This window comes from Thamnophis elegans, chromosome 1, assembly GCF_009769535.1.
Source record: "Thamnophis elegans isolate rThaEle1 chromosome 1, rThaEle1.pri, whole genome shotgun sequence".
NCBI lineage: Eukaryota > Metazoa > Chordata > Lepidosauria > Squamata > Colubridae > Thamnophis > Thamnophis elegans.
Window position 1 is genome coordinate 162,306,343 of NC_045541.1, and position 26,302 is coordinate 162,332,644.

Here is a 26,302-nt window from a genome sequence, read left to right on the forward strand (position 1 = left end):
CAAAGAATGGGGGGTTACGTTTAAATCACTTATCTTAATGTTGCAGGCATACAATATCAGAATAGCATGGAGTAGGGTGGTAAATTCAACTAGAGCATACATATCCAGTCAGATGTACACTGTGTTGTATTCCAGGATGTTCTTATTTTGAAAGCAGATTAATATAAGAAAAGAGTACAATTAAGAATTTTTGGACCAAATGTGCCACTGGGCTTTTGTAACTTATAGTAACAACAATTTCCATACCTGCAAAATTTCAAAATCAATGCATAAAGGAAACCTGGAACTAAATAGCAGTACAGGTGAAACCATCAGAAAGCTATGTTCCAAAATAAATTTGATAACCAGACTCCTAAGGAAAAGCTACTGTTCAGAAAAATTCACAATTTGATTTTATTACAAAAAGGCATTTTAAACAAAAAACTAAACTTACACATGAAAATTCCAATACAAAATCCATCCTAAGACAGAGCATGGTTCTAGTAACACACTTCATTTTAGTCACTCAAAGAGATACCCTATACATTATGCATCCTCATCTGTTAACATTTTTCTAAAAGCTCGCAGCTTTTGGGTGCTGCAATTGTAAACTGGTAAAAAAAACAGATGCAGGAAAACGGATGTGGGATTTTGAAAATATTTAAGCACATTTTGCTGCAGAAGAAAAGGGACGTATTATCTCCTGGCTTGGGTAATATCCAAGATTGCAGGGGTAAAATTTGGTATTAATATATGTTAATTGTTGCAAATTAACTTTCCCAATGAATCATCAATACTACTTCATATAATCATTTGATAATTTTACTATTGAGAAAGTTAATAGCTCAGTAGATTTGAATACAGCAAGATACCAATATGAGTTCATCACAAGAAAAATGTGAAAATCAACTCATCATACATGCAAAAAAGACAAGAATCACGTGACAGTTTGTTCACATCCCTATTTCTTTCTCTTTTACAAAAGAAAAGTCTTAAGAAAACATTGTGAAACTCCATTTGTTGTTAAATTGTTCTGCTCAAGTTGAAGATGATTGATAATATTGTCCATAATTCCATGCATTTGAGTAATTGTACTAAAAGGAAAAAAAATAAGAGAAAATTAATACTCTCTAGTTAATGCTGTAAACTCTAGTACTTCCCAGTATAAAACAGCTAGCAATTATTAAAATAACTTGAAAACTAAAATTCTCAAGATATAAAATACAGATAGCCCTTTCTTAATAAGATAATTTGAGATTTTGACAACTCACTTGATAAAGCTGGTGTCACGATGGCAGTTCCAGTTGCCATTGTTATGTGAATCGTGCAGTCACAGCATCCCAGGATTCCCATTTGTGACCTACTGTAAGTTTCCCCATTGAGTTTGTTGGAAACTGGCAATGAAGATTGCAGATGACAATCACATGACCTTGGGATGCTGCAGCCATTATAACTGCATGCTAGTTGTCAAGTATCCAAAGTGCAACCAGAAGGAATGGTTTCAAGTCCCCTCATTTAGAATTGCTACTACTTAGAAAGGCTGCTGAATGAATGATTGCTGAACAAGGATTACTACCACAATTGGGCTGTGAATCTCCAGGGAGCCATAGATGGCAGCCATGTGATACAAACCCTCTTTGTGGCCATCTATTGGTCATACATATCCTTACAGGCTGGATTTGGAAGCCCTCAATTATTGCAAAGCCTGTACTAAGGTATGTAGACCCACTCTTGAAGTATTATTAATCTGGCCTACATTTTTAAAATTAAATAATTTCAGTTGCAGGGAAACAGGCAGAATTTAAGTATTTAGTCAAAAAACTTCCAGATAAATGATGCTTACCTGGTACCAGGCATTGTAGGCTGCCTGATTTGCTTGCATATCTCCATCTGCTACTTGTCCAGACATATCATCACTGTGAACTCGTTTCTCATCTGGTTCTTCACAGCTGCAAAAATAGTTTGTGTCACTTTTTTATGAAGAAAGACCCTTGCAGAATTTTTTGGTTTTTCCCCCCAATGAGAAAATGCTATACTTTCCTGCATGTTGAACTTGGCCATACATTTCCTATTGTAAATTGAAAAGTAGTCACTTAATCAAAATGTAACCTCTAAGTGGATGGTGCCAAATGCAGGGTTCAGCATTGAAGCCTTTTTCAGAGGCTTCCCTCAATCTCTGGTAGAAAGGTGGTGAGGTTTATTTGGCACAACATTCAAAGTTTCTCCAGAGTGTTACAAAATTACTGAATAATGAAATTTAAACTGAAGACTGGAATTCAATATCCCACACTACACATAAACTTTGTACATTAAATATATCATGCAACATTTAAAGTCTTAAATAGATGTATGGGTTAAAACTTTCTTTCTTTAATTTTCTTCAAGAAAATAGATCATTTTTACCAATTCAGTTGAAGAAATTATGGGAGGTCTTTTGAGTTTCCTATTTAATCTTAAATGACATCTGCAAAGAAGTCCAAATTATTATTTTTCCTTCAACGGAATTAAAGATTGTGTATGTAAAGGGCATACAAATACATTTTACTACTGCCTATACAATTATATGCTTAAGTAAAAATATCTTTAAAGCGTAAACTGTTCTATTCATTAAAATGATTATAGCAATATCTGTGATCGCATCAAGGAAAAAAAGTATTTTTCTTCCTCATTTTCTGAAAAAATGATAAGACAGTCCTTGACTTACAACAGGTCACTTAGATCCAAGTGAGCTACCTATGGGCTATTTCAAAGTTCTGACGGTGCTCCACACCTGTGGTCAGTTGACTACACTTGCTGGGCAACCAGGCTACATTTACAGCCATTTGCAGTGTCCTGCAGTCATACATTTTACAGCAGCTTTGTCAAAAACAAGCATTTTCAGTTTCCAGCAAAACCACATCATAGAAAACCATTGTTTTGCTTTAATGACTGCTGCAAAAAATAAAATCTAGTCATTCACGTGACCAACTTGTTTTATAACCATCACAAAGTTATAACCATGACGGGCAGGCTCCATTGTCATAACTCAAGGACCATCTGTGCACAATTCCTCTCAATATATACTTCATTTACATTTAATTAGCTCAGAGATATACTGACATTAGTAAGGTTCCAAAACTATAACAGTAAATAACTGCTATGTTTAAAAAAGCAATCCAGAACTCGTAGCTAGAAAGAAAATACTTGTACCCATTCTCTGATTTTCTTTTTAAGCATTCTTGTTCCTTTAGAAGGGCTTGATGTTCTTCATAAGCATCCAAAAGCCTATCAAAAGGAAAGAAAAAAGGGAAACTGAGATTCCTACTCCAGACATATTCTGCAACAAACATAACTCCCAACACTGGTGTTTCATATACTGCTTTCACTTTCGGTCTATACAGCTGGTTTTTTAAAGTACTGTTATAGTCAGAGTAAAATGGAAAATAAATTTTAGGATTGGAATTTCTGGGAGAATGTATAAAGATTGAGCTTGATCTTCTTGATCTCTAGGCGACAAACCATTCATTAACCCAAAAATCAAAGGCTGCAATCACTAAAAATAAATCTTACTTGTTCACATCCAGGCCAAAATCTTCAAGGAATTCCACTTTGCGCTGAGAAAATACAATCCTAATTTTTATAGGCAATGTTCCATTGATAGCGCTGTCAAAACACAAAATGATGTTCTCCTCATTCTGCTTTAGATCTCCACTGTACTCGATTTCCAACAAATTGAGATACAGTTTTGGATTATCCTGTGCAAAAAGCAATATAAATTAAGGTCCATTTAAGTTCCCACGTATTAACGTACCATTGTGAATGGCCTGGTTTGTATTTTAACAATTATGCTTAATCTACAGGTTTCCTCCAATTTCTAAATGTACATCAGGTAACAAACTTTGGCAATAAACCTGGAAACATGATTTAAATTCTGGCTTAATACGTGTGAATGAGAATCTTGAGTAACTCAGTATTGTGTTGTTCATTTCATTTTGAAATGATTCCACAACTCTAAAACTGACAATGTATCTACCGTAATTATCTTATGAAATTGAAAACATGGCTTGAGTTCATAAATCTTATCATGTATTAATTAAATTTCTATGCTGCCCGATTCCCAACACGTCTGACAGTTTATGGATTATATATATATATATATCCAAAACCAATACAATAATAAAACAAGGAAAAAAGAATGGCAAAAAATTGGTCATATTCAATACCCAGAAAGGTTTTCAATGATTTTTATTGAACAGTTATTCCAGGCCCTTCAAAATTTTTACAAATTTGGGCCATATTTTGTGCTATGTAAAACTAGTGTAGGTTGCAACCATGATTTGCAACTTAACCATATATAAACTCAGTATGGTTTTTCAGTATACCATAGCTTATATATATGAACTCCGCCTAAGTATCTGAGGTATGTAAATCCATTAGCTGTGATTCTTGGGGAACTGCATGTCAAAATGCCTGCTATGTTCCTGAAGAGTTCCTGCTCAATTCACGTTTTACACAAAAAGCAAATTTCCTAGTTCAGTTTCTCCAGTATGAGGAAAGAGCCGGATCAGACGCCAGACGCCAACAAAACAACAGAAAGGCAGATAAAGTTTATGCAGCCCTACGCTACTTACTAAGTGAAATTATTAGAGGATACAGTGCAAGAAGACAGCTTTGTGGGAACACTGCACAAATATGCTTTTTGCAACAGGTTTCAAAATTACAGTAACAACCTGAGGCTAAAATATTAGGTGTCTTAATAGTAGGAATGTTTCTTGACAACTGAGCCAATCCTTTGGGAATATGTATCCTAACAAGCCCTCTATCCTACTTCAGCAATTTAGAAAATTAAATGACTGAACTCATCAGAATATACCGTACTTCACTAAGAGAAAGCATACTATAGCAGAAATTCTTTATTCATTATAAATGTACACTTGCAAGAACTGGTTGATGTACCATAATCAAAACTTTTTTAAAAAAACCCTCCCTTTTTACAACCCTGTGTTCAGGATAAAGTCAAAGGTGACTGGATAGAACTGAGCGTTTACCAGTTGGATGCTCTGCTGCCTATGTGGAGTTTGCATTAGGGTTTTTTTTTTTTTTTTGCACAGGAGAAAAAAATCTGCTGCCATCTACAACTGAACTCTCAGCCTTCTGAGTGGGAGGCGAGAATTTTCACCATTAAGCCACCATGCTGCTGTCAAAATCAAAACATGGTGCATACTGAAAATACAGGGCCTTGGAAGCTTATGTTTTGTCCATACATGGCCACATGTATTGTAGCATCTGAATGGAATGCTGTGCATTAAATAAAGCTCCACAATATTCAACGTTCTAAAGGGAAATATCAGAGGAACTATCTCAAATATGGTCTCAAGGGCATACATATTTCATAGAATTATAGAAGTGTCTGGCTGAAAGGGATGTTGGAGGCCTTCTAGTCCAGGCCTCCTGCAACCAAGCCAGGAATCATTATATTATCCTGCAAAAATGGTTGTCCAAAGTTTTCTTGAAAATCTCCAGTAATGGAGCACCCACAACTGTGTTAGGCAAGCTGTTCCACTAATTGATTGCTCTGTCAGAAAATTCTTCTTACTTTTAGGTTGAATCTCTGTGACTAGCTTTTGCCCATTGCTTCTTGTCTTGCCCTCAGATGCTATGGAAAATAAACCAGTGCCCTCTTCCCTGCGACAGCTCTTCAAGTTATTGGAAGACTGCTATCATGCCTCCCCATAGCCTCCATTAGACTAAACACCCTTGTTCCCTTAGCTGTTCATCATATGCTTTAGCTTCCAGACCTCTTTATCTTTTTTGCTTTTCTTTGCACTTTCAAGGGCCTCAACATCTGTGGTAATCTCAACTGGTACAGTATGGAGTGGTACTATCACTTCCCATAATCTTGATGCTATCCCTGTGTTGATGCAGTCAGGGAGTGCACTGGCTTTTTTGACAGCTGCAGCACCCTGCTGGCTCATACTTAAGCAGTGATTCATCAAGATCCCTCTCAGATACTACTGTTGAGCCAGGTATTTCCGATTCTACACATTTGGTTTTACCTCCCTAAGTGCAGGACCTTACTTTTCTTACCACATAATCCCGTTCCAGTGGTGGGTTCCGGATCCTGTTGTAACCAGTACGCTGCAACGGGGCCCAGCGTCCACCACGTGCACGCATACCTACCACCTGTGATGCTCCAGCTGCTTGGTGGAGCATTGCGCAGGCGCCATACGCTCTGTGCACCTATGCAAAAGCCCCAATTGGCTCAAATACAGGTAAGGAGGGTGAGCGGGTGGGCCCTCCGGAGCACCATACCGGAATGGTATCTGGTGCTCCCAGCAGGCACAGATATGCCTGTACCGGGGCGTACAGGTTGTATTCCACCACTGTTCCACTCTCTCAAGAACATTTCCTGCTATAATACACTATATTGCCAAAAGTATTCGCTCACCCATCCACATAATCAGATTTAGTTGTGAGCGAGTACTTTTGGCAATATAGTGTATGTACAGTTGCATTTTTATCTTGAAATCCGCATTGCTTCTTTTGAACACAATCACTTCAGGTACAGTGATGTACCATTTTGGGCCACATTATACTACCAAGATATGGCATCACTATGCTTTCAATGCCAGATAATTCCCATGCCAGAATACTTTTCTTTGGAAGGAAAGCCTGAAATTTAGGGAGAAACCAAACAAATGGTAAGCCAAGCAACATCAGGTTAGAGGGACTGTTGTCTCCATACTGCAGCTACACGCATTGCAGAGTTTAAAGGAATCATCACAGTTGCCAGCTATAATGATACATACAAATGAACAGTTGGGAAATTACATACCCTGTCTCTATCAATGGCTTCCAAAAGAACTTTCCTGGCTTTTGGAAGACTCTTCTGGATTTTGAAAAGGTGTCGAGCAAGCTTTACAGCAAAGAAAGAGGCTTCATAGTTTGATTTGGCATTTTTCACAGCTTCCTGAAGGAGGTGTTCAGCTTCCTCCATGTTTCCATGTCTCCGTTCTAAACTAACTCTTCGTAAACGAATCATGGCCAATCCTGAAACATTCTCCTCAAAGATCTTCAGAATTCTTCTGGCTTCATTGATATTCCCTAAAAGTAAGAGAGAGAGGATGCATGGACTCAGAACTGCAAATTGACACAAGCTGATCAAATATTTTAGGATATCTCTCCATCTCAACATCAAGATTACACCTTGTCCTTTCTTTTTTACTCTTGATGGGGGATATTATACAATGCATATTAGTTGGATTTTCAGCAGTCAAGAATCTCTACTTTACAGAGCCACACAGGGGCTCAGAAAGAAGATACACAAATAAAGGAAGCAATGGGTACTCTAATTAAGCTTGAATACAGAACCACACTTCATTTGTTAGTTTCAAAAACCTAATTTACAGAAATAGCCTTAACTGGAGCAGAATTTTAAGTAACCAAGTACAGGTAGTCCACAACTTACAACCATTCATTTAGTGATCATTCAAAATTACAACAGTGCTGAAAAAAAGTGACTTATGACTGTTTTTCACATGATGGTTGTGGCATCCCTGTAGCCACGAAACCGAAATTTAGACACCTGGCAACTGGGATGCAGCTATGACATTTACAATGTGCCGGGGCCACATTTTGTGACCCTCTAACAAGCAATGGGGAAGCCAGATTCACTTAATAACCGTGCTACTAATTTGAAAACTGCAGTGATTCACATGACAACTGTGGCAAGAAAGGTCATAAAATGAGAAAGAGTTCATTTAACTGTTTCTCAGCAGTGGAAATTGCTCATTTTGAGCAATTTGAGGTCAATTTGGGTTCAGTTATGGTTATAAGCTACCTGTAGTGAACTTTCTACGCAACTTTTTCTACCCTGAAGGGTATTATCTTTGCCTAGGTTGCTCTTCCCATTGGCTCCGGGAATATTTTTTTTTGTTGCACCGAATAATAGGTCTATTTTTTGGCAACAACAGGACACGTGAAGGGTTTGGGGTCCGGAGAGGGCAAAAAGAGGACCCGTGGGGAGTTCCTGGAGGCTGAAAACGGGACATGCAGAGGGTTTGGGAGGCCTGCAGAGTGCTCCTGGGGGCCAGGGAGGGCAAAAACTGGATGCGCAGAGGCCCAAAATTATTTTTTTGCTTATTTTCCTCTTTGAAATCTAGGTGCATCTTATAGTTCGAAAAATACAATACTTGTGGAGCAGAAATTGGAATTTGGTTCCGTTTCACATAGAATTAGTTTCATAGGAGGTTTCAGATGAGTTTTAAGAACTAAACCTGCAGGGTCTCAATAAAAAATTGATGGGGGACCATCTTGCCAACCTGCATATGTTGTTCAATATCACCTTGATTTTAAAAAAAACAACTAGCTACATTTCTTGTGGAATCAGACCCATTGGGGTCACCTTTTATCAATTAGCTAATCAGGTTCAGATTCACCTGGTAGTCACAGAGGGCACCTTATAAACAAAGACAAGTGACTGGAATGATGGTGCCAGTCCTTAGTTCTTTTGAGGCAGAGTCTGACTGCTCTCCAGATATACAACCTGCAATACTGCTTCTGTGGTAGCACAGAGGATTTAGAGGAAGAAGCTCTGAAGGATATACTATAACCTGGACGTGAATGTGAGATCTCTATCGAGGCCCATGGATTAGAGAAAAATCTGTTTGAATTTATGGCCATGAGAAAAGCCATTTTCCAACAAATGCATTTACTAAGCAGAGAAGTTGGAAAGGCCAATACACTAGTTGTGGGGTTATGAAGAGTTGTTAATCCTGAGAAACTGAAAGGATCCAATCCACCACTGAAATCTATGATGTAACATGCTAAATAATTAATATCTATTTACAAAAAAGGCCAGTATCTAAAGAAATTATCTTTGTGCCACTTCCTTTTCTCTTTGGCAGAAAATGTACCAGGTGATTTCAAGGAGCTTGGATATTGATGCTCCATGGGAGGCTAGAGTGGTATGGATGGAGACTGAATCACAATCTAGAGTCTAAAAGAACTGTTTATTTCCACTGGGCAGTTATAACTAGCTCAAATCTGGATGAATCTGGCTCCTTGGCCACATTTAATCTGAATGGTGGATGCAAGACTTTGACGGCAATCAATAGTTCTATGGAGTTCGTGTTTTAGAAGGTGTTTGGACCATGGACTTACTGTCAAGCAAAGAGAAAAGTGGTAGCTGTCACCTTGATTATTAAAGCACCAGCTCTTGAGAACATGGATCATTATGTTTGTCACAATGTGTAGATAATCTCCATCTTTTGAGATCATAGTCTCTAAAACAGATGCTTAAGCATCCACTAATGGGGCCCTTAAATGATTTAAAAAAGCAAACAGAACTATAGCAGAAAATTCCCATGCAACCTTATAGTTGGTTCAATATGCTGAGGAGCAATAAGTACAATTTACTATCTATAGCAAATCTTTTGGTCCTGCTGGCATGAAAAAAATAAGGGGGGACGAATTACTTGACGGCATAGTAGAAATTAAAGATTTTCAACTCTCCCTGAACTTTCTGTTCAGTATACCAAGTTTAAAGAAGATAGAAACATTTATTTCATTTAGGGCAGCTGATGAGCAGCAATTACAAATATAGTTGATAACTTGAATAAACTTGTCTTATCACAGCTACGTAGGGAAAAAGCCAGGTCTTTAGTGCTTTAGACTTAGGAATAAAGCCAAATTTCAGGGAGAAGGGGGGTGTCTTAGGGCAGGGGCTGGCACAGAAAAGGCATGCTTCCTAGCTCCATCAGATAACAATGTTTAAAGAAAGGGACTAGGACTGTGTGCGCACTCCATTTAACCTGGTAGGATGGGTAGATGTCCTTAGGAAAGGCAGCCACACAGATAACCTGGCCTTATGATTAATTTAATTGATGCCGATCAAAAACAAGGAACTTTGATAAAAAGGTTTGTGAGACAAGATAATATTATGTAGAAACATGCAAAGAAAGGGGAGATGGATAGTATGCTAAAAGGATGAATGAGTCATTTCAAGAGAGATCTATATGGTCAGCAGCTACTCCTCACCTTGCTGTTCTTCAAAAGCAGCCCAGAGCAAGTGCACCATCGGTTTCTTCGAGAGGTGTATCGTGCAGGCTCGGCTGTATACGTGCCTCACCCCTTCAATGCTGTGGTTCTCCATATACTTGGCATACTGCATTTGAAGACAGAGCAGAGACTGAATGATTCCCAGCTTACTCTGGGTTGCTAAATACTTGAGAGAACTATAAAATTCTTGTGTTTTAAACCCACTCAGCACCTTTATTGAACCATTAGACTAGTTTCTGTAAGGAAGGACGAAGAGAGGCAACGAAGTTGGCATATGCAGCTGTCAAATCTGGTTGCAAGCAGACCATCTCCTAATGCAACAGATATAGTTATACATGAACAACATTCAAACAAGAGTACAGAAGGTTAGTCACTGATCATCAATGTTTGCAAAGAGTAGAACTGGTATAGGAGAAACACCCCTTACCTTGATCCAAAATTCTTCATAGAGAGCACAGGAGATCACGCAACGCTCAAAAAGAACCACTACTCGTTCATGAGTTCCATTCTCAATCTCAAAGTCCAAATACTCCTTCCAGTTCTTCAGCTGCGTTTTCTCCAGAGGTTTAACATGAAAATAAGGTCGTTTTATCTGAAATGGACATGACATGGGAAGTCATGAAAACACACTTCATTTTACAGTGTGCTCATTACAGTTACTAAGAAGATGAATTATCTCAACAAAACATTTTTTGGGGGGTCATTTAGGCTTTGGTCATTCTTGAGATCTTTATTCTTTGTCTCTTGTTGCTTTAAATTACTCTCTCTGGGAATTAGGGAGCACATACATTTAATATTTTTAAAAATTATTACTTTCATAATTTTTTATATTATGCTCAAATAAACCCAGTTTGTTTGTTGAACATATCCTAACCAAATATATCCAATTTGGATATAGCTTTCTAAAAATAAAGGAAGAACAAGAATAAAAAAAAAACATTGTGTAAAGTGAACATTGGCTCCTGGACATTTGTTGTTTTTCACTAGTAGACTGTAAGCATCCGTAAGGTGGCCAGTTTTAAGAATATAATCAGCTAAGCAAAATAAACAGCTTGTAGACAAGCAAGGAAGTCACTCAGAAATAAAAATGGTTTGTGTAGATACAACAAAATCATTAAGTCTAAAGAAGCACTAAACTTTCAGAATATTGTGTATGATGGCAAGGAAAAAAAATTCCAGTCATTTAGAAAAAAAAGAAGATCTCTTCTACAAGACAATGTATGCCCAAAATCCTCTTTATCTTGTTTTGTGCTTACTCTGATCTAGCCAAATATTCTGAAAGTCAGAATTCTCTTCTTCCTTGAATTAAATGAAAAGCAGCATGCAAAGACATATCAAATAAATAAAACATGCTTGCTGTGAAACCTTGGCTTAGTAACTTAGCACACAGTTATGAGGAGAAAGAACAGAAAAATATTGGACATTTAAGGATATAATTTTTAAATGAAATATGAAAATAATAAAGTATAATGATTCAAGAATACAAACTTGTCTTTACTGAAAGCCATTCATTAATATGTGCTGACTGCAAGAAGCTAAAGGGAGTACAAAAGGATCTGGAACCACACCTAGACTACTGAAAATTATTTATAGCATTTATTTGTTCTGACTCGCCCATTTTGAAGGATCAGGAAGACCGCAATGAATGAATCTCATTCAATTGACACTTTGAAACTCCAAGCATGTCTTCAAGCAGAATTTATGCAAGAAGCTACAGACGTAATGACCTTGAAAAAAAAAAAAACTACTAGGGCTGGAGATCCCAGGGATAACAAAATAAGAGTTGGAAGGGACCTTGGAAGTCTTCTAACCTAACCCTCTGTGCAGGCATGATCTTATTCCTATCTGAAATATGTCCTATATGGTAGACAACATTTTAAGGGAGAAAAATCACATTGGGGCTTTTGTGGTTATATGAAATCACATACGATAAATTGCAAGCAGTAGAAAATGAGCGAAGATGTATGCTCTTCCAACAAATACCCAATCTTTAATTAAATGCTTAAAGTGACCCTAAAATCATAGCATTTTACACAGTTTTCTAGCACTGGAAATCAGATGAGCATGTGCTGAACTGATTGATAGGTGGGTAAGGGATCCCTTACATGGGAAACTGATTTCTTCTCTTACTATAGTTCTTATCAGCAGGAGAGCTATCCCTGTCTGATGACTCTACCTCCATACATTTTAGGTCTATACTGTACTAAAGGCCATTTTGCTTGGAATTCTAGTACAAATGCATTTCTATGGAATAAAGACTGAAAAATTGGCCTAAAGCAACATAGGAAAACTTGGAAAAGTCCTGTATTTTCTTAAAATACTGAGAAAGAAGTGTGAATGAGGAGACAGTCTTTATTTACTATCCAGCTGTAACTTCTAATCTTGCAAAATGAGAACAGATATTATTTTTCCTCAGTGCCCTGTTTCAAATGCAATTTAAAGTAAAAAATGAAATACCTACATACATTCAACTTTGGGCAACCAAAAATATATTCAATGTTCTCATTAAATTGGCAGGTTTGTTAATTAGCAATGGTCAGATATTGTTTTATAAAGCCACAAACATGCAGCTGGCAACTTCCTTTATAAAAAATGTCAATGTACCATGTACCAATATACCATTGAAATGTACCAAGCAAATGGAAGAGCCAAGGCAATGTCCCATCAACTAAATAGCATGACATTGTTTTCACTGATGTGTAGAAAACAAAAACAGAAAAACCTGCAATCTTTAAAGCTTCTGCAAAGCCACTAGCAAGGGGGCAGCCTAATTTCTAGAGGGAGTCTTTTATGCAATGCCATGAGAGAAATTGTATGAACCCTCAACTTTGACAAGATTATTCAAATGAACTTACCCCTTCTTCAAAAGTCCACCGCTTGCTAACTTCATGTTCATTGTGATTGAATATTTCTTGATGAATTTCAATGATTCTGTGACGCATGTTTTCTATTTCAGTGATAAGCTAAACCAGACATTGGAAGAGCATTAATAAAATTCAGGCAAGGAGGCATTTTTATTAGGCATTTCTGAAACAAATATCCACTTGGATGGGAATAATAATAATAAAAGAAACTATTCTAGTGGTACTGTGACTATGGTGTATTCCAATAGAACTGCTGGTATATATTACAGATTAATATGAACAAAACCCCTAAAACTAACAATCGAGTCCCACAGCCTTTATCAAAATACGCAACCACACATAGAATGGAAATATCTATAACGCACTCTTAAGAATCCTAAAAAATAGTTAACTTGATAGTATTATGCTAGACCATTTGTCTGTCGCTAAAATATACTAATAGCAAAACAAAATGTAGTTTCTTTCTTTTGGGTCTTAAGTATGTTGCTATAAACGGTAAACCATGTTTTTATAGCTTTACATGTTTTGGAAACCCAGCTTCATATAGTTTATTCAATATACCACATTAATATTGTACTGCAATATCTGAAACAGAGGTATGCAAAAAGATGGGGAAGATGTTTTGAACTTGGAACAAACTATCAGGTTCCAGATGTTCTGCTGATCAAAAATTATCCTGTAGTTTTACAACAATTGATCCAATAGGAAGAAAGAAAACAGTACAGTAAAATCAGTACACCCTTCCACCCAGAATGGGACAAATTGCCAGAGCCAATTTACTGTGGCCAATTCAACAATTTAAGTATTCAAAATAAATAAAAAAAAATATTTTCTTTAATGATTCTATTCCACCATTTCTTTGATATTGGTGTTGGCTATGGTGAGTTGGCTGTGGCGAATTGTCAGACCCCCTTCATTAATAGAAAGTATCCCATAGAAAGTAAGCGACACATAAGCGTAGGAGGTGCATACCTCCACCTAAAGGTACTTGGAAACTTTCAAATAAAAGTACCAAACTAGGCAGAATTATTAGCTTAAAGAGTTCTAGTTGTGTGTATGAGTGTGTTAAATACAGCTACATGAACTAGTTTACCAGAACAATGGAACTGTTTAAAAATATTTATCTGAACTATTTCTACACTAGTGTTTGCAATTGATAAGTTTCTATATAAATATGTGGAAAAATGACAACCTGCTTAAAAGATTGTGCACTAAAGCAGGACACTAAAATCATTACATGACATTTCAGAAATATCCAAGAACACAGAACGTATGAGTAAATGCACATACATTGGTGTTTCTGTACAGAAACAATTTTCAGAATACAACTTTTAATAGCACTTTCAACAAAAACATTTCCAAACAGCTGACTAAATTATAAAAAACTGCTAGGCCCAGAGAAATTGTCTACTGTACATTCCAAACTGAAAACTTATTCAAAAATGCTGATTGCTTACTTTAGCAGGGTCAGTAATATCTTCAATTCCAGAAGGTTGGTTATCCCTAGGTGGTTCATCCTCAACATTATGATTATTGGCAGTGGAAGCAAGTTCTCTTCGCAGCTGAATAAATTGTTCAGTAGTAAGAATGTCTCGAGGCAGATTATTCTGTACATGATCTTTGAATCTGTAATATATCAACAAAAACAAGGAGTAGAAAATCTTACTATTTTGTTCATTTCTACGTAATATCAGGGTCAAGGTGAAATATTAGCTATTGCAAGCTTACTATACACATTCCAGAAGTTCATGCACAGTTGTGAACAGCTAAAAATAAAGCAAGTCAAACTTATACCTCAGTGAAACAGCTCTGAAATCTCAAGGGGCTTTTTTTTAATCTATGAAAATAATTGATTTTGCATCTTCCAGATTGCACAGATTTATTTCTTCTATCTGAGCTAGAAAATGAAGTAATTGGACTCATTTGGTGTTTTAACTATAGGCAACCAAAGTTAGCAGGAGCCACTAATTGAACATGAATGCCTTGGAGTTCCAAGAATATAAAATGCAATTGAAATTGATAAAGAAAAAAAATATTTAAATCAGAAAACATTAAAGAGAAGTTTAACAGGTCACAAGACTGAATACATAATTGGTCTCTGCATGTAGCTTTATAGAAACTTTTCCTAAATGAAGCTATCATGTGGTGAATTATAATTCTAATTTTGCTCAACTGGTATGGTGTTAACTGCAGTATGCCATGTTAGGGAAAGCTGCAGCTGCACAACTGACCATGTAGAAATACTTTAGAAAACTAACACATGTATGTTGTTTAACATGCTGGCAAATTTAAATATCAGTGTCATATATAATGTAAGTTTTAATAATAAACAATGAATTATGTGGGATAGATGTAGTGTAATATCCATTTATCTAATGAGATTATTCATTCCTTCCTCATTCTCCCTGATTTTCCAACAAGTTTCCAACTCTGTTAGAATATTTGGGGGGGAGACTGGAATGCAAGAGTGCTTAGAAAAGCAAGGTATTAATTTCAATAATCTATGGGTGGACAAATATAGTTGGATATAACACTCTATTAGTCCTTCAGATCTGTCTATTGAGTCTAGAACAATTTAACCCTTCAAAAGATTTCAGAATAGGTCAGGCCAACCTGAGACCCTACATATTTTCTCATGTAATTTACAGCAAATATCACCCAAATCTATTCCCAGTGCCACTGCAATCTCATTACATAAAAGGGTGCATAACTTCGTTGGGTGCAATATTATCAAGTTCTCAAGAGTTCGCCCAAAAATTGATATGCAGGTTGCTTAAAGTAAATTTCATTAGAAACTAAAACACATTACGAGATAATAGATAATTTTTTATGCTTTCTTTGACAGAATGGGCTATTTTTTTAATCTGTTTATCAGACCACAAAAATACTTAAGTGGTCCTGGATTAGCATCACATCCTATACCCAAGAGTCAAAAGTCTTACACAGTAACTTAACTGTTCTTAAAATTGTTTTGGTAATAGTAGTAAAACAGTACTCTTTTTGAGAAGCACAAAAGCATTTTAAAAATGGTTTCAATAATACATCCGTGTGAAAACATAGCTCATTTGTTGTTGTTGTTGTTGTTATATACTTTATTCATTAAACATGAAACTCAGCCAAATGAACATTCAAAAATGCATTACAAATACCAGTGACTGGTGCTAATGGTTGATACGGTTTGCTACCAGTGTCCTAGGTATCAACCAAGTACTTCTTAAAATATAAGATGTTTCGAGTAACACAGTTTTTTGCAGTTCTGCTGCTGTTATTACAGGAAGCTGCAATTTGTGGATGTATCTTGTAAAATTCTTGGACATGGTGCCAAGTGCCCCGATGACAATGGGTATCACTGTTACATGCTTCATCCATAGCTGTGTAGTTTCAATTGCCAGGCCATGATATTTCATTATATTTTTAGTTCTTTTTCTTCTACTCTGGCATCTCCAGGAACAGCGATGTCTGTATACTTTGGCCTCTACAAACGTGATATCTGGCGTGTTGTGCTCCAAATGACGATCCGTTTGTATTCGAAAGTACCACAAGATCTTCACCTTCTCATTTTCAATAACTTTTTCCACTTTATGTTCCCATGACTTTCTGGATACAGGTAAATCATATTTTTTACATAATGACCAGTGGATTAATTTAGCAACTCGGTCATGTCTAGCTTTGTAATCAGTTTGTGTGATTTTGCTGCATTCACATATTAAATGTGAAACAGTTTTGACTGTGTTATTGCAGTCGGCAGTTTGGGTTATCAGTGGATTTTTGTATCTTCGCTTTCATGGCATTAGTTTGTAGTGCTTGTTCTTGAGCAGCCAGTATTAAACCTTCCGTTTCTTTCTTGATAGTTCCCATCTTAAGCCATGTCCATGTCAAGTTGTCATCACATTTTCCTTCAATGTTTTTCAGTGTTGTCCATACAAAGTTTTGGTTTTCCATCTATTTAATCTGTCATCCAGCTGTTTTTCCTTATATTCTGCCTTTGTTTCTGTTGTTTTTATGCTGATCTCTGTTTTCACAGCCTGCAGCAATTTTTCTGTACTTTGGTTCACATAATCATTCAAACTTTGTTTTTCTTCTTCTACAGTTTGATGGATTTGCAATAGCCCCGTTCCCTATTTTTCTTGGCAGGTACAACCTGTCGATGTCACTTCGTGGATGTAAAGCATGGTACATATTCAAAAGTTTGCATGTTTTCTGGTCCAAGTTTTCCAGTTCAGCCAGAGTCCAGTTGATGATTCCAGCTGAGTAGCGTATCACTGGAACTGCCCATGTATTAATGGCTTTAATTATGTTTCCAGCATTCAGCTTTGATTTTAATATTTTGTGGACCCTCCTGATGTATAATTATTATATTTATATAATTAATTAATTATATTTATAATTATTTAATTTATATTTATAATTATTTAATTTATATTTATAATTAATTATTTATTAATTAAATAATTATATAACAACAACAATAGTAATAGTAATTCATCCTATTATATATTTGGCCCACTTCACAGCGGTGAACATACCTAAAACTCTTACGATCCCCACAACAATCCTGAGAGGTAGATTGGCTGAGAGATTTTCAATTCAGGAAAAATCTACAGATCATCATTGTGGAGTCTGGTTCTCCTTGCAATGTTGCAAAAATATGAATGGAGAGAACTTCAAAAACACTCAGGAAAGGAATTCTGCCTTGTTCTGTAGGTCAGATTATATTGCCATGTAATTGTAAAAAATCTACCATACAATAACACTAACAGAAGAACGCTACACAAACAATTGCAATCCATATACCTTTGGAAATGATGACTATATAGCTGTGTTGGAATCCCAAGAATGCGATCAAATATAGTAGTCACTGCTCTCAGGTTGCCTTCCTCGTTTTCCCAATTGATATACATTTCCCAGAGTTTGTCTGAGCGGAAATCTGTCCCTGCAGCCAGCACAGCATGCTCGTATGTCCTAGGTTGTAAACATAATCAAATAAATTTTTCATTAGCACAAAATACATTACATAAATTAGCTATATTTTCTTCAGAAAAAAATGAAGCCCCTGAGACATGATTTTTGAGTATTTAGCACAGAATACCTTTTAGCTAATTAAAGCAGAATACAATAGTGCCTGCATTGTTTCTAACTGGAAAATTGGTAGTCTTACAACAGACAGCTTGCCTCAAATTTAATCCTCTTAGTATTTTGGAATTTCTTTCAGGCCCAATCAGGATATCAATGGCAAGCATGGATATGAGTTATAATCTGATGCTATATATTAGGCTATTAATTATTATTTTTAGAAAACCACATATATCATGCACACTTTTAAATCTCCCATCTGGCCTTCAGTAAACTAATAAACAAGTACACTTCAGCCTTATATATCATACATTTCTGAAGACCCTGCTATAAATGGCATTTCTAATTTCAAGCTTCTCCTTCAGGCCGAATACTAAGATGTCTTTTCATATGATCAAGTACAGCCCTAACTACAATTCCATTACACAGGATATACACATTAAGATTCTTTTCAACCAACGTACCCTCTAATGGTCCCAATGGTTTCTACATCACTGGAATCCAGTGTTTCTTTGAGGAAATTTATATAATGAATCCAGAGATCAACGCTAAGAGGTATCGCCTGGAGTCCTCTCCGATACACCTACAAAGAGAACATTAAATAGTTATCCTTTGAACCTCTAGGTGAGTTATATGAGAGAGGCAACACTGTGTTATCCGGTGAACCTTACGAAATACTAATGTACTGGAATTTTGTTTAAATAATCTACCATTACCATTTGGGTGGAGGTTGGCTAGAACATGGCAATGCTCTGATCTCCACGTGCGGAGTCTTGATCTTCAAAGCGCAGCAGTCCCTGCATCTGACCAGGCTGTATGGGCAGGCTTTGGGGTACAGATCATAAGGCACAGACCCTTTAGAGCATCAAAGTCAGCGTCTGACCAAAAATGCAATAAGATGTAGCAATGGTGACCAGAAAAACCAACCACAGCGTTTGAATTTTGTGAATAAATGTATAATGTAAGTGACAGAAAAGCCCTGCCCTACTTGTTAAGCTGCAGTGTAATGCAGACGCTTGCACTGCAAAGCTTGACAAACTGTAGTAGAGGTTTAACGCACCTGCCAACAAAGAGAGAAGATATTAGCTCCAAAGGCCATAAGGAGTGACAAGTGTAAATAGAAAACCCTGAATGAAAGTGGCAGGTACTGGCAGCCAAAGAATTTCTTGCAACGCAGTAGTTTGGTCATCATTTGGCTCACAGAACCCAAGAGCAACAGCTGCATACCTCTATATACATACCTCATCTGACTGCTTCATGTTACTGTGCCGCTTCTCAAGGTCTGCATACTTCTTCCAGTAGCCATAACAATAAGGGTAATGTGTGAAAAAACTGTCAAAGGCTTTCCTTGCAGCTGGTAAATTGTTCTAGGAAAAAATACAGAGGATAGGATTTAGTAGTTTTAGATTGGAAGTAGATTGGATTGCAGTAGATTGGAAGGGGAGAAAAACCCCTTAATTTGTATCTGCCTTGCAATAGGAGTTCCCTCCCCTCAGTGAGTTGAAATGAACTTCTCTGGTGGGATGCAGAAAATAAACTAGGATCTGAAGATCTAAGCTTCATTTCTATAGCCTGCAGAAGGATGCAAAATGGGAACTCCTCCGATGGGGTGCAGATGAGTCTTAAATCATGAAAATCTTAAGGCCCTTTCTGCACTCCACTAGATAACTTTCCTTCTGTGAATGGAAAAGAGCTGACATCATTCAGTGGAATGCAGAAAAGAAGCTTAAAACGTGAAGATCTAAGATCCCTTCCTTCTCCCCACTGGAAGAGTTCCTTTCTGTGGGTGGAGGACACCTGAAATCCTTTCATGGGGTGCAGAAAAGCTTGAAATCATGGTGGGATCTTCACAATTTAATCTTATTTTTCTGCACCCCACAAAAGGATGTTAGTTATCCTCCATGCATGGAAGGGAACTCCTTTCGTGAGATGCAGAAACAAAGTTTACATCATGAAGATTCTAAGCTCCATTTCCGCACTTCAGAAGTTCTTATCTGTGTGCACAGGAGAACTCCACAGGGTACAAAAAGGAAACTTTGATCTTCATGATTTTCACTGAGTAGGGAACTGAAAATAGTGATTTATGAGACTGAGGGCTTGTTCAGAAGTGAGAACAGGCTGCCAAGTCATGTGATGGGTGGTGGTGGTGGTGCTGTTGAAACATCTGATGACGACAAAGGCTGTAAAGCAACAATTCTGAAGCCATTGTAACTATGTAAATGACAGTCATTTTATCAGGTAAATTGAAGACTATTTGTATTACATTTTCTCTGAAGGAAATTTTATTATCAGCAACCAGATTCAATTAAGGTAGCATTAGACAAAATAATTCTTTTGATATTTTTTATTCTTGTTTTTGAAGAATATGGGACTGACTGGATTGCCCAGCTCAATCAAGAATTATCTGCTATCAAGATGCAAGGCTTTAATCGCTCTTCTAGATTCCACATGGTTCATCCAAACTACAATAAATCCTCACTTTATAACATTAATTAGGAAAGGAAGGAATATTTGCTATTGCCTATTGTCCAATAAATAAATATCAAAGAATATATATCATTTGAATTTATGTCATAAGAGCATTACATAAATAGGTGCAACTGACATGACTCACATTATTTGCATAAAAGTCTTCATACATAACATTCCAGTTACAACATTAAGGAAAAGTTAATATAAATTTAAATGCTTCTCTTGATCTACTGTGAATGCAAAGGACTAGTCTACAGTTTCTGAGATGTCTGTACAGAAATCCTGAAGTTTGCTAAATATGGAGTTGGTTAAATCAAGCTCTCATTGTATTTTAAAATATACATGACAATATTTCATTATTACAAATATTAGACAGCTTTAGTATCCTATTTTCACATATGCGATGAAGTGGATTAGCTAAAAACTTTAAGCATATTAAACAAACATGTATCAAAAAAGACCTTGAAACTTCAACAGATAGATTCTTGGGATTCATAAAACATATTGTAGCTGTACTCCTAATTTCTATAGTTTTGCACTGTGCAAAATTCTTTTTTTAAACCCATAAAAATCTTAAAATGTACATATTTCTAAAACTATGGGTTTTTTTTCACTTCCAAACATTTCACACAAAAAAAGCCCATGCAGGTTTTCAGGGACAGCAATTGTTTAACTTAACACTTGCATCTCCAACACCTACATATAGAAACTTATTATCCCTTCATACATATGGGAATATTTTATTTCAGTTCAGTTTTTCCGAGTTACAAATAAAGATAGTTGAACTCCAACAGCCAGAGAGTTAATCCATATATCCTAAGAGCCACAGGCAGAGAGCACTGTCCACTCCACATGTAATGGTCCATTCACTATTGTCTTCCCTTTCTCCACACTTCTAAATTACCTTACCCATATCATTATTGTCACTACTACCACTGCTGCTGCTGCCACTCCCATTGTCCTTCCATATCTTTGCTATTTATAGACATTAACATTTTGCCTCCTAAAAGTTTTCCTACACTCCAATAAACTGAAAGAGCTACAGCCACTGCCCTTATTTTGCCTGTAAAACTGCTGCTTTAGGACCCTTCTCCATACTCTCTATACAAAAGAAATCTATCAAAAGAATTTTTGAATGAATACTGAGAATATTTTAAGAATGCTAGAACGTTCATTCATAATGTAGCGGAATGGAAAAAATCATACATTAAAGATTATCTTATGGGAAAATGATGGGAAGAAGGGAAGAAAATAAATATTTTGAAATTGAAGAGCCCTCAGTTGTGTATTAATTTTCCACTCAATTCATCCATTTCTTACATGTGGGACACAAAGCATTTTAAAATATTAAATGTGATATATTAACATGACTTCACTGAAACTGAGGGATAATTGCTATAAGCATGGCCCAAAATATATAATTACTTACCTCTTGTTCTACAAACTGAAGGAGGTAAACCCAGCCTGTAAAATCTTGTGGGTTAGTTTCAACTATTTTCCAAAACTTGTCAAAGTCAGCAGGGAATGAATTTTCAGGATCAGATGTCTTTACAGTTTCTGTATCTGGTATTTCAGTGTCCTGAACAGTCTCTTCCTGGGAATTGGCAGCAGGAGAATTGTCGGGGGACTGCTCCATCTCCATGACACTCATGATCTCTGTGCTAAAGTCAGCTGGTTGCTCATTCTTGGCTTCAGTGTCCTTACCCATGTTCTCACTTTTCAAGTTGCTGTTGTCTTCTATATGCTCTGAACTCTGCATAGCGACTGACACCTTTTTACCTTTATGAAATAATCTGTAAATGCAGAAAATGATTAGCATCAGTACTGTCTATTGAATTTTCATTAAACAGTATAGGCATCTGACTTTTTAAAATAAAGGTAACATTTGAGAAGTTTAAATAATTAAAAGTTAAAGCTGAATAAATGAGTCTTTCTAACAAATAGATTGACAGCAAAAGTATAAGGCAAATATCAGAGTAAAAACAATTTCCCAACCCATTTTATCCCAATTAAACTACCCTGATTAATAAATGGCTAAAATTCTAATAATGAATAATTCTAAACAATAATTCATTATTGTGAATTATTGTTTAGAATTTAATTATTATTGTAAAATTCTAAACAATGAATAATTAACATACTATTTTAGCATACCTGTTCTGCACAAATTACAAGAAAAAGAAAATATTTGCATTGTATTTCATAAATTTAAATATCCAAATAAAGTACTATATTAATATATCTGGTCATTTCCCATTAATCTCTTCAGAATTCCAACAGAGAAGCCAAATATTTTTATCTAAGCATCACCTTCTCTAGTTTCAATTACCAATCAAAACAAATGAATAAATTATTATTTTGATCCTGCTTCCTCACAGTCATAGTTCCACTGAAGCAAATTCCAAAAAATTCAAATGAATGGGGAGGGAGGGAATGGTGGCAACTGAGCCTGTCATACCAATCATTGGCAGTGGCTTTCTTAGCAAATTAAGATACAAAGGGCTAAATCAGTTGCCCTAACCTATAATTAAAAAGTGGCAAGTCCAATCACATCTCACTCCTTAAAGATCATGCATCAGCTCTGATAATCCCTACCTGGTACACAAAAATTCAAGGGAAGCATTACCTGCTAATTTCAGTCAAGTTGGAACTACTTAATGCACTTTGATGTGGTATCCTCCCACAATGCTTCTGAGTTTGTTGATACTAGTTAACAACTATAATCAAGATCTTTCTAGATGACGAATAGAGAAGTCTATAATTGGGATAATAGAATTATCTAAATTCCCGAAGTCATTCCGGAGGAAATGGATTTTAAGTATAACACTTTTAGAACACAAAGAAACCCAAAAGCTTTTTAACATGTCTGTGTTTGCAGAGAAGTACTTGGTACTGAAAATATACATAACCAAACTGAATGGAAATACACACACACAGCTTGGTTATGTATATTTTCAGTACCAAGTACCTCTCTGCAGACACAGACATATTAAAAAGCTTTTGGACCTCAAGGATACAGATTTACATATACACACACACACATACTCACTACATACACACATATGCATGTATATTATATCTTTGTATAGTATGTGTGTGTAAATCTGAGGGGTTGCTTTCTGAGTCTTCCTGCAGGGTTTCCTTATCCAAACTTGGTAACATCATCATATAAAAAATCTGTCAAGATATAGTTACAAGGGAATTCAGACACTGAACCTATTCACTACAACTGAGATTTACAGGAAATTAGCGTTGCCTTTTAGAGCAAAGATTTGGCTATTCAAAGGCTTTCCTCTCAATTCCTCCGAAATAGGAAAAATGTAAAATATTCATGGTTCACAGAAAAGATAAAATATAATACAAGTAACCATAATTCTCCTTACAATTCTCAAAATATTTGTTGTGCATTAGAAGTAAAACAACCATTTTTTGAATTGCATCCAGAAGCTGATATGAGGTGTAAGAGAAAGCAAGAATGAAGGCATAGTAAATGAATAATATAAGTTTCTTCTTTCCCTTCACAAAGCCCATTTTATTCCAGATGTCTTTCAAAACGTCTAGTTCATTTGTAAGACACTTTAGGCATCTGCAGCTGAAAACTCTTCTCTCTCCAATATAGTTACCTTTTCAGTGACAAACCCACCAGCCACAACGCCCTTTCTCCTGTGTGTTCCTTACTGTAACTTTGATCGTTGAAAACTGTAGCGAGGCGTTTAGAAAAATAATGTATCCGACCACTCTTAATTAGATGGAGCGATGCAAGTATAATTAGGCCTCTTTTTTTCATCATGCCCTCAACCAGCTTTTTCCGCAAAAGCTCCTTTTTTTAAAAGCGTGAGAGTTCACAGCCCGAAAGCCACATGGCTGGAGATCAACCCGCGTGATTAGATAGAGGTAGGTAGGTAGGTCCAACACCGCCCCCCCCACACACACACACATCGAAAAGCGCCAATTCGGGCAAAGCAAAGCAATCCTAGTCAAGAGAGAAATATGGCTGGGAGAAAGTCGCTATATAGGCGGGACTCCTTGACTGAAGCTCCGTCGGTCATTCCGTCCCGGGGTCGAGTGAGAAAAAAATTAAGAGCCGGCCGCCCTCCGTTGCTTCTTCCACCAAAGAGTAGCTGAGAAAAGAGCTGCCCCCCCCCCCACACTCACCCACCACACACACACACACATTCTCTCTCGCGCGCACACTTGTGGTCCCCTTTTCTTTTCTCCCACCCCCCTCACGCAAGCGCGTTCGGACCACCGGAGGAGGGGGGGGGTTTACAGCGTCGCCTCAGGCCGCGCCAAGCTCCAGGGAAGCGGGGAAAGTAGTCAACGGTGTGGAGGGACGTGGGTCGGCAACAACGGGTTTCCCCTCCTTTTTTTCCTTGCTGCCCAACCGTCTCGCCTCAGAGAAAGCGTGGCTGGGGAAAGCGGTTTCCTTTTCAAAAAAAAAATTTTTTTTTATTAATCCTTTCCTCAGACCTCTAACAACGCACACCAGGAGGCTTCTCGTTCTTTCGCCCGTTTCCCTTTACAGACCTGGCGCGTGTTCTCTGCCATCAGTCCCGCTCGCCCTCGCCGTCGACTTGACTCTCTCAACGGGCCTCCGGTCTGCCCGCCGTCCGAAAAAGAGCGTACTACGCAGGCGCGTCGGTCCTAAGGCCTCTCTTTTTGGCCCAATCTGACTTGCGCCACCGGCGGGAAGAAGGAGGCGCATGCGTGGTGGGGCGCCCAGCCGGAGGCCCGGAAGATAACGCGTTGAAAGAGCATGCGCCGGAAGGGGATCCGCTCGCCTTTCCTAGCGACGTGGCTTTTGCGTGTCTCTCAATGGTAGATAATTCTTAACCCGCGAGTCTCTGCTGGATCTGGTTACGAGCCGTTTTAAGTTAATTCCTATTTCTAGGGACATCCTTAATTCTGCGTTACTCCAAATGTGTCCGCTGTGTCGTCCTAATCATGTTTAACTAAGATGGCGGCATAACCAGACACTAAAGTTCATCCAAACGCCTCCTCTGTCACTCTCTTCCCCGATAACGGCTTAATTTCTTCGGGAGCTGCAAACGGGCGATTATTTTGCTTGGTTGTGTGTGCAAACTGCAGAATTGGAGGGCATAGCTGACATGGGAAAACATAATTTTGATGCTATTGCCTGAGTAGATGAAGGAATGCGTCCTAAATTCTCTGTGGGAAGCTATTACTTTACTCCCGGAAGAATGAAATATTTTGGGAAATATTTAAAAAGGGCAGAATATTATATTTCAAAGGGAGAAATGGAGAAACGTGCTCTTAAAGAGAGAAAGCTGACTAGGTCTTTCTTAATAGCCCCCAGCAGATATTTTGTGCCCATTAAGAAAGATTGGCCCAGCCTTTTCACAAGACAAAAGAACTTCAGTTCCAGGGTGATGGGATAAAGGACAGGACATTGAGAAAAATGGGGACAATACCTGCCCATGAAGAAAGGCAGGTTAGAGGTAATAGATAACAGGATAAAATGAATAACACGTGCCTGACAGAATTAGGACTAAGGAAGTGATAATTAATAATTTACTTGTCATGAGAAAAGTAAAATCAATGAAGTAATAAAAGCACAAAAGCCTCTACATTACAAAATGCTGTAAAAATTGAATAAAAAGCCCATGTAAAACCAAACCAGTTTGTCAGCTGCACCAGAATCTGTTCTGTTCGTTAATAAATTGAACTTTCCAATCAACCTCCAGCATCTATGTTGTTTCCAGCATCTTTCTCCCAACTTGAAACTACCAGATGGATTTTTTCCCAACACCTCTAAAGGATTTAGCTGCAACTAGAAATGTGATTCTGAGCATCTCTTGTGCTACTGAATAAATACCTTGGAAAAACTGAAGAAGTACCTCTGCAAAGTTCAACCA

The 26,302-nt window shown here is 37.2% G+C and overlaps 1 protein-coding gene and 1 non-coding gene across 3 annotated transcripts; both read right to left on the reverse strand.

Annotated features, from left to right (window-relative positions):
• Positions 1-364: 364 nt before the first annotated feature.
• On the reverse strand, positions 365-25,142 carry PRPF39 (pre-mRNA processing factor 39). 2 transcript variants are annotated; one of them, XM_032237447.1, is made up of 14 exons: positions 24,954-25,141; positions 21,856-22,219; positions 19,196-19,321; positions 18,419-18,537; positions 17,676-17,843; positions 14,339-14,507; positions 12,873-12,980; positions 10,445-10,609; positions 9,997-10,123; positions 6,794-7,062; positions 3,529-3,713; positions 3,169-3,243; positions 1,823-1,928; positions 365-1,073 (listed from the first exon to the last, which is right to left on the reverse strand). In XM_032237447.1, exons 2-14 carry the CDS (start codon positions 22,183-22,185, stop codon positions 1,017-1,019), a joined length of 2,004 nt encoding a protein of 667 aa, XP_032093338.1. In that variant the 5' UTR covers positions 22,186-22,219; positions 24,954-25,141; the 3' UTR covers positions 365-1,016. The 2 variants fall into 2 exon arrangements, with proteins under 2 accessions (XP_032093338.1, XP_032093329.1); XM_032237438.1 differs by lacking the exon at positions 365-1,073 and adding an exon at positions 1,080-1,373 and having other exon boundaries at positions 24,954-25,142.
• On the reverse strand, positions 6,667-6,750 carry LOC116523742. The gene has a single exon (XR_004257112.1). It is a non-coding gene; the product is annotated as a small nucleolar RNA SNORD127 (small nucleolar RNA).
• Positions 25,143-26,302: the final 1,160 nt, after the last annotated feature.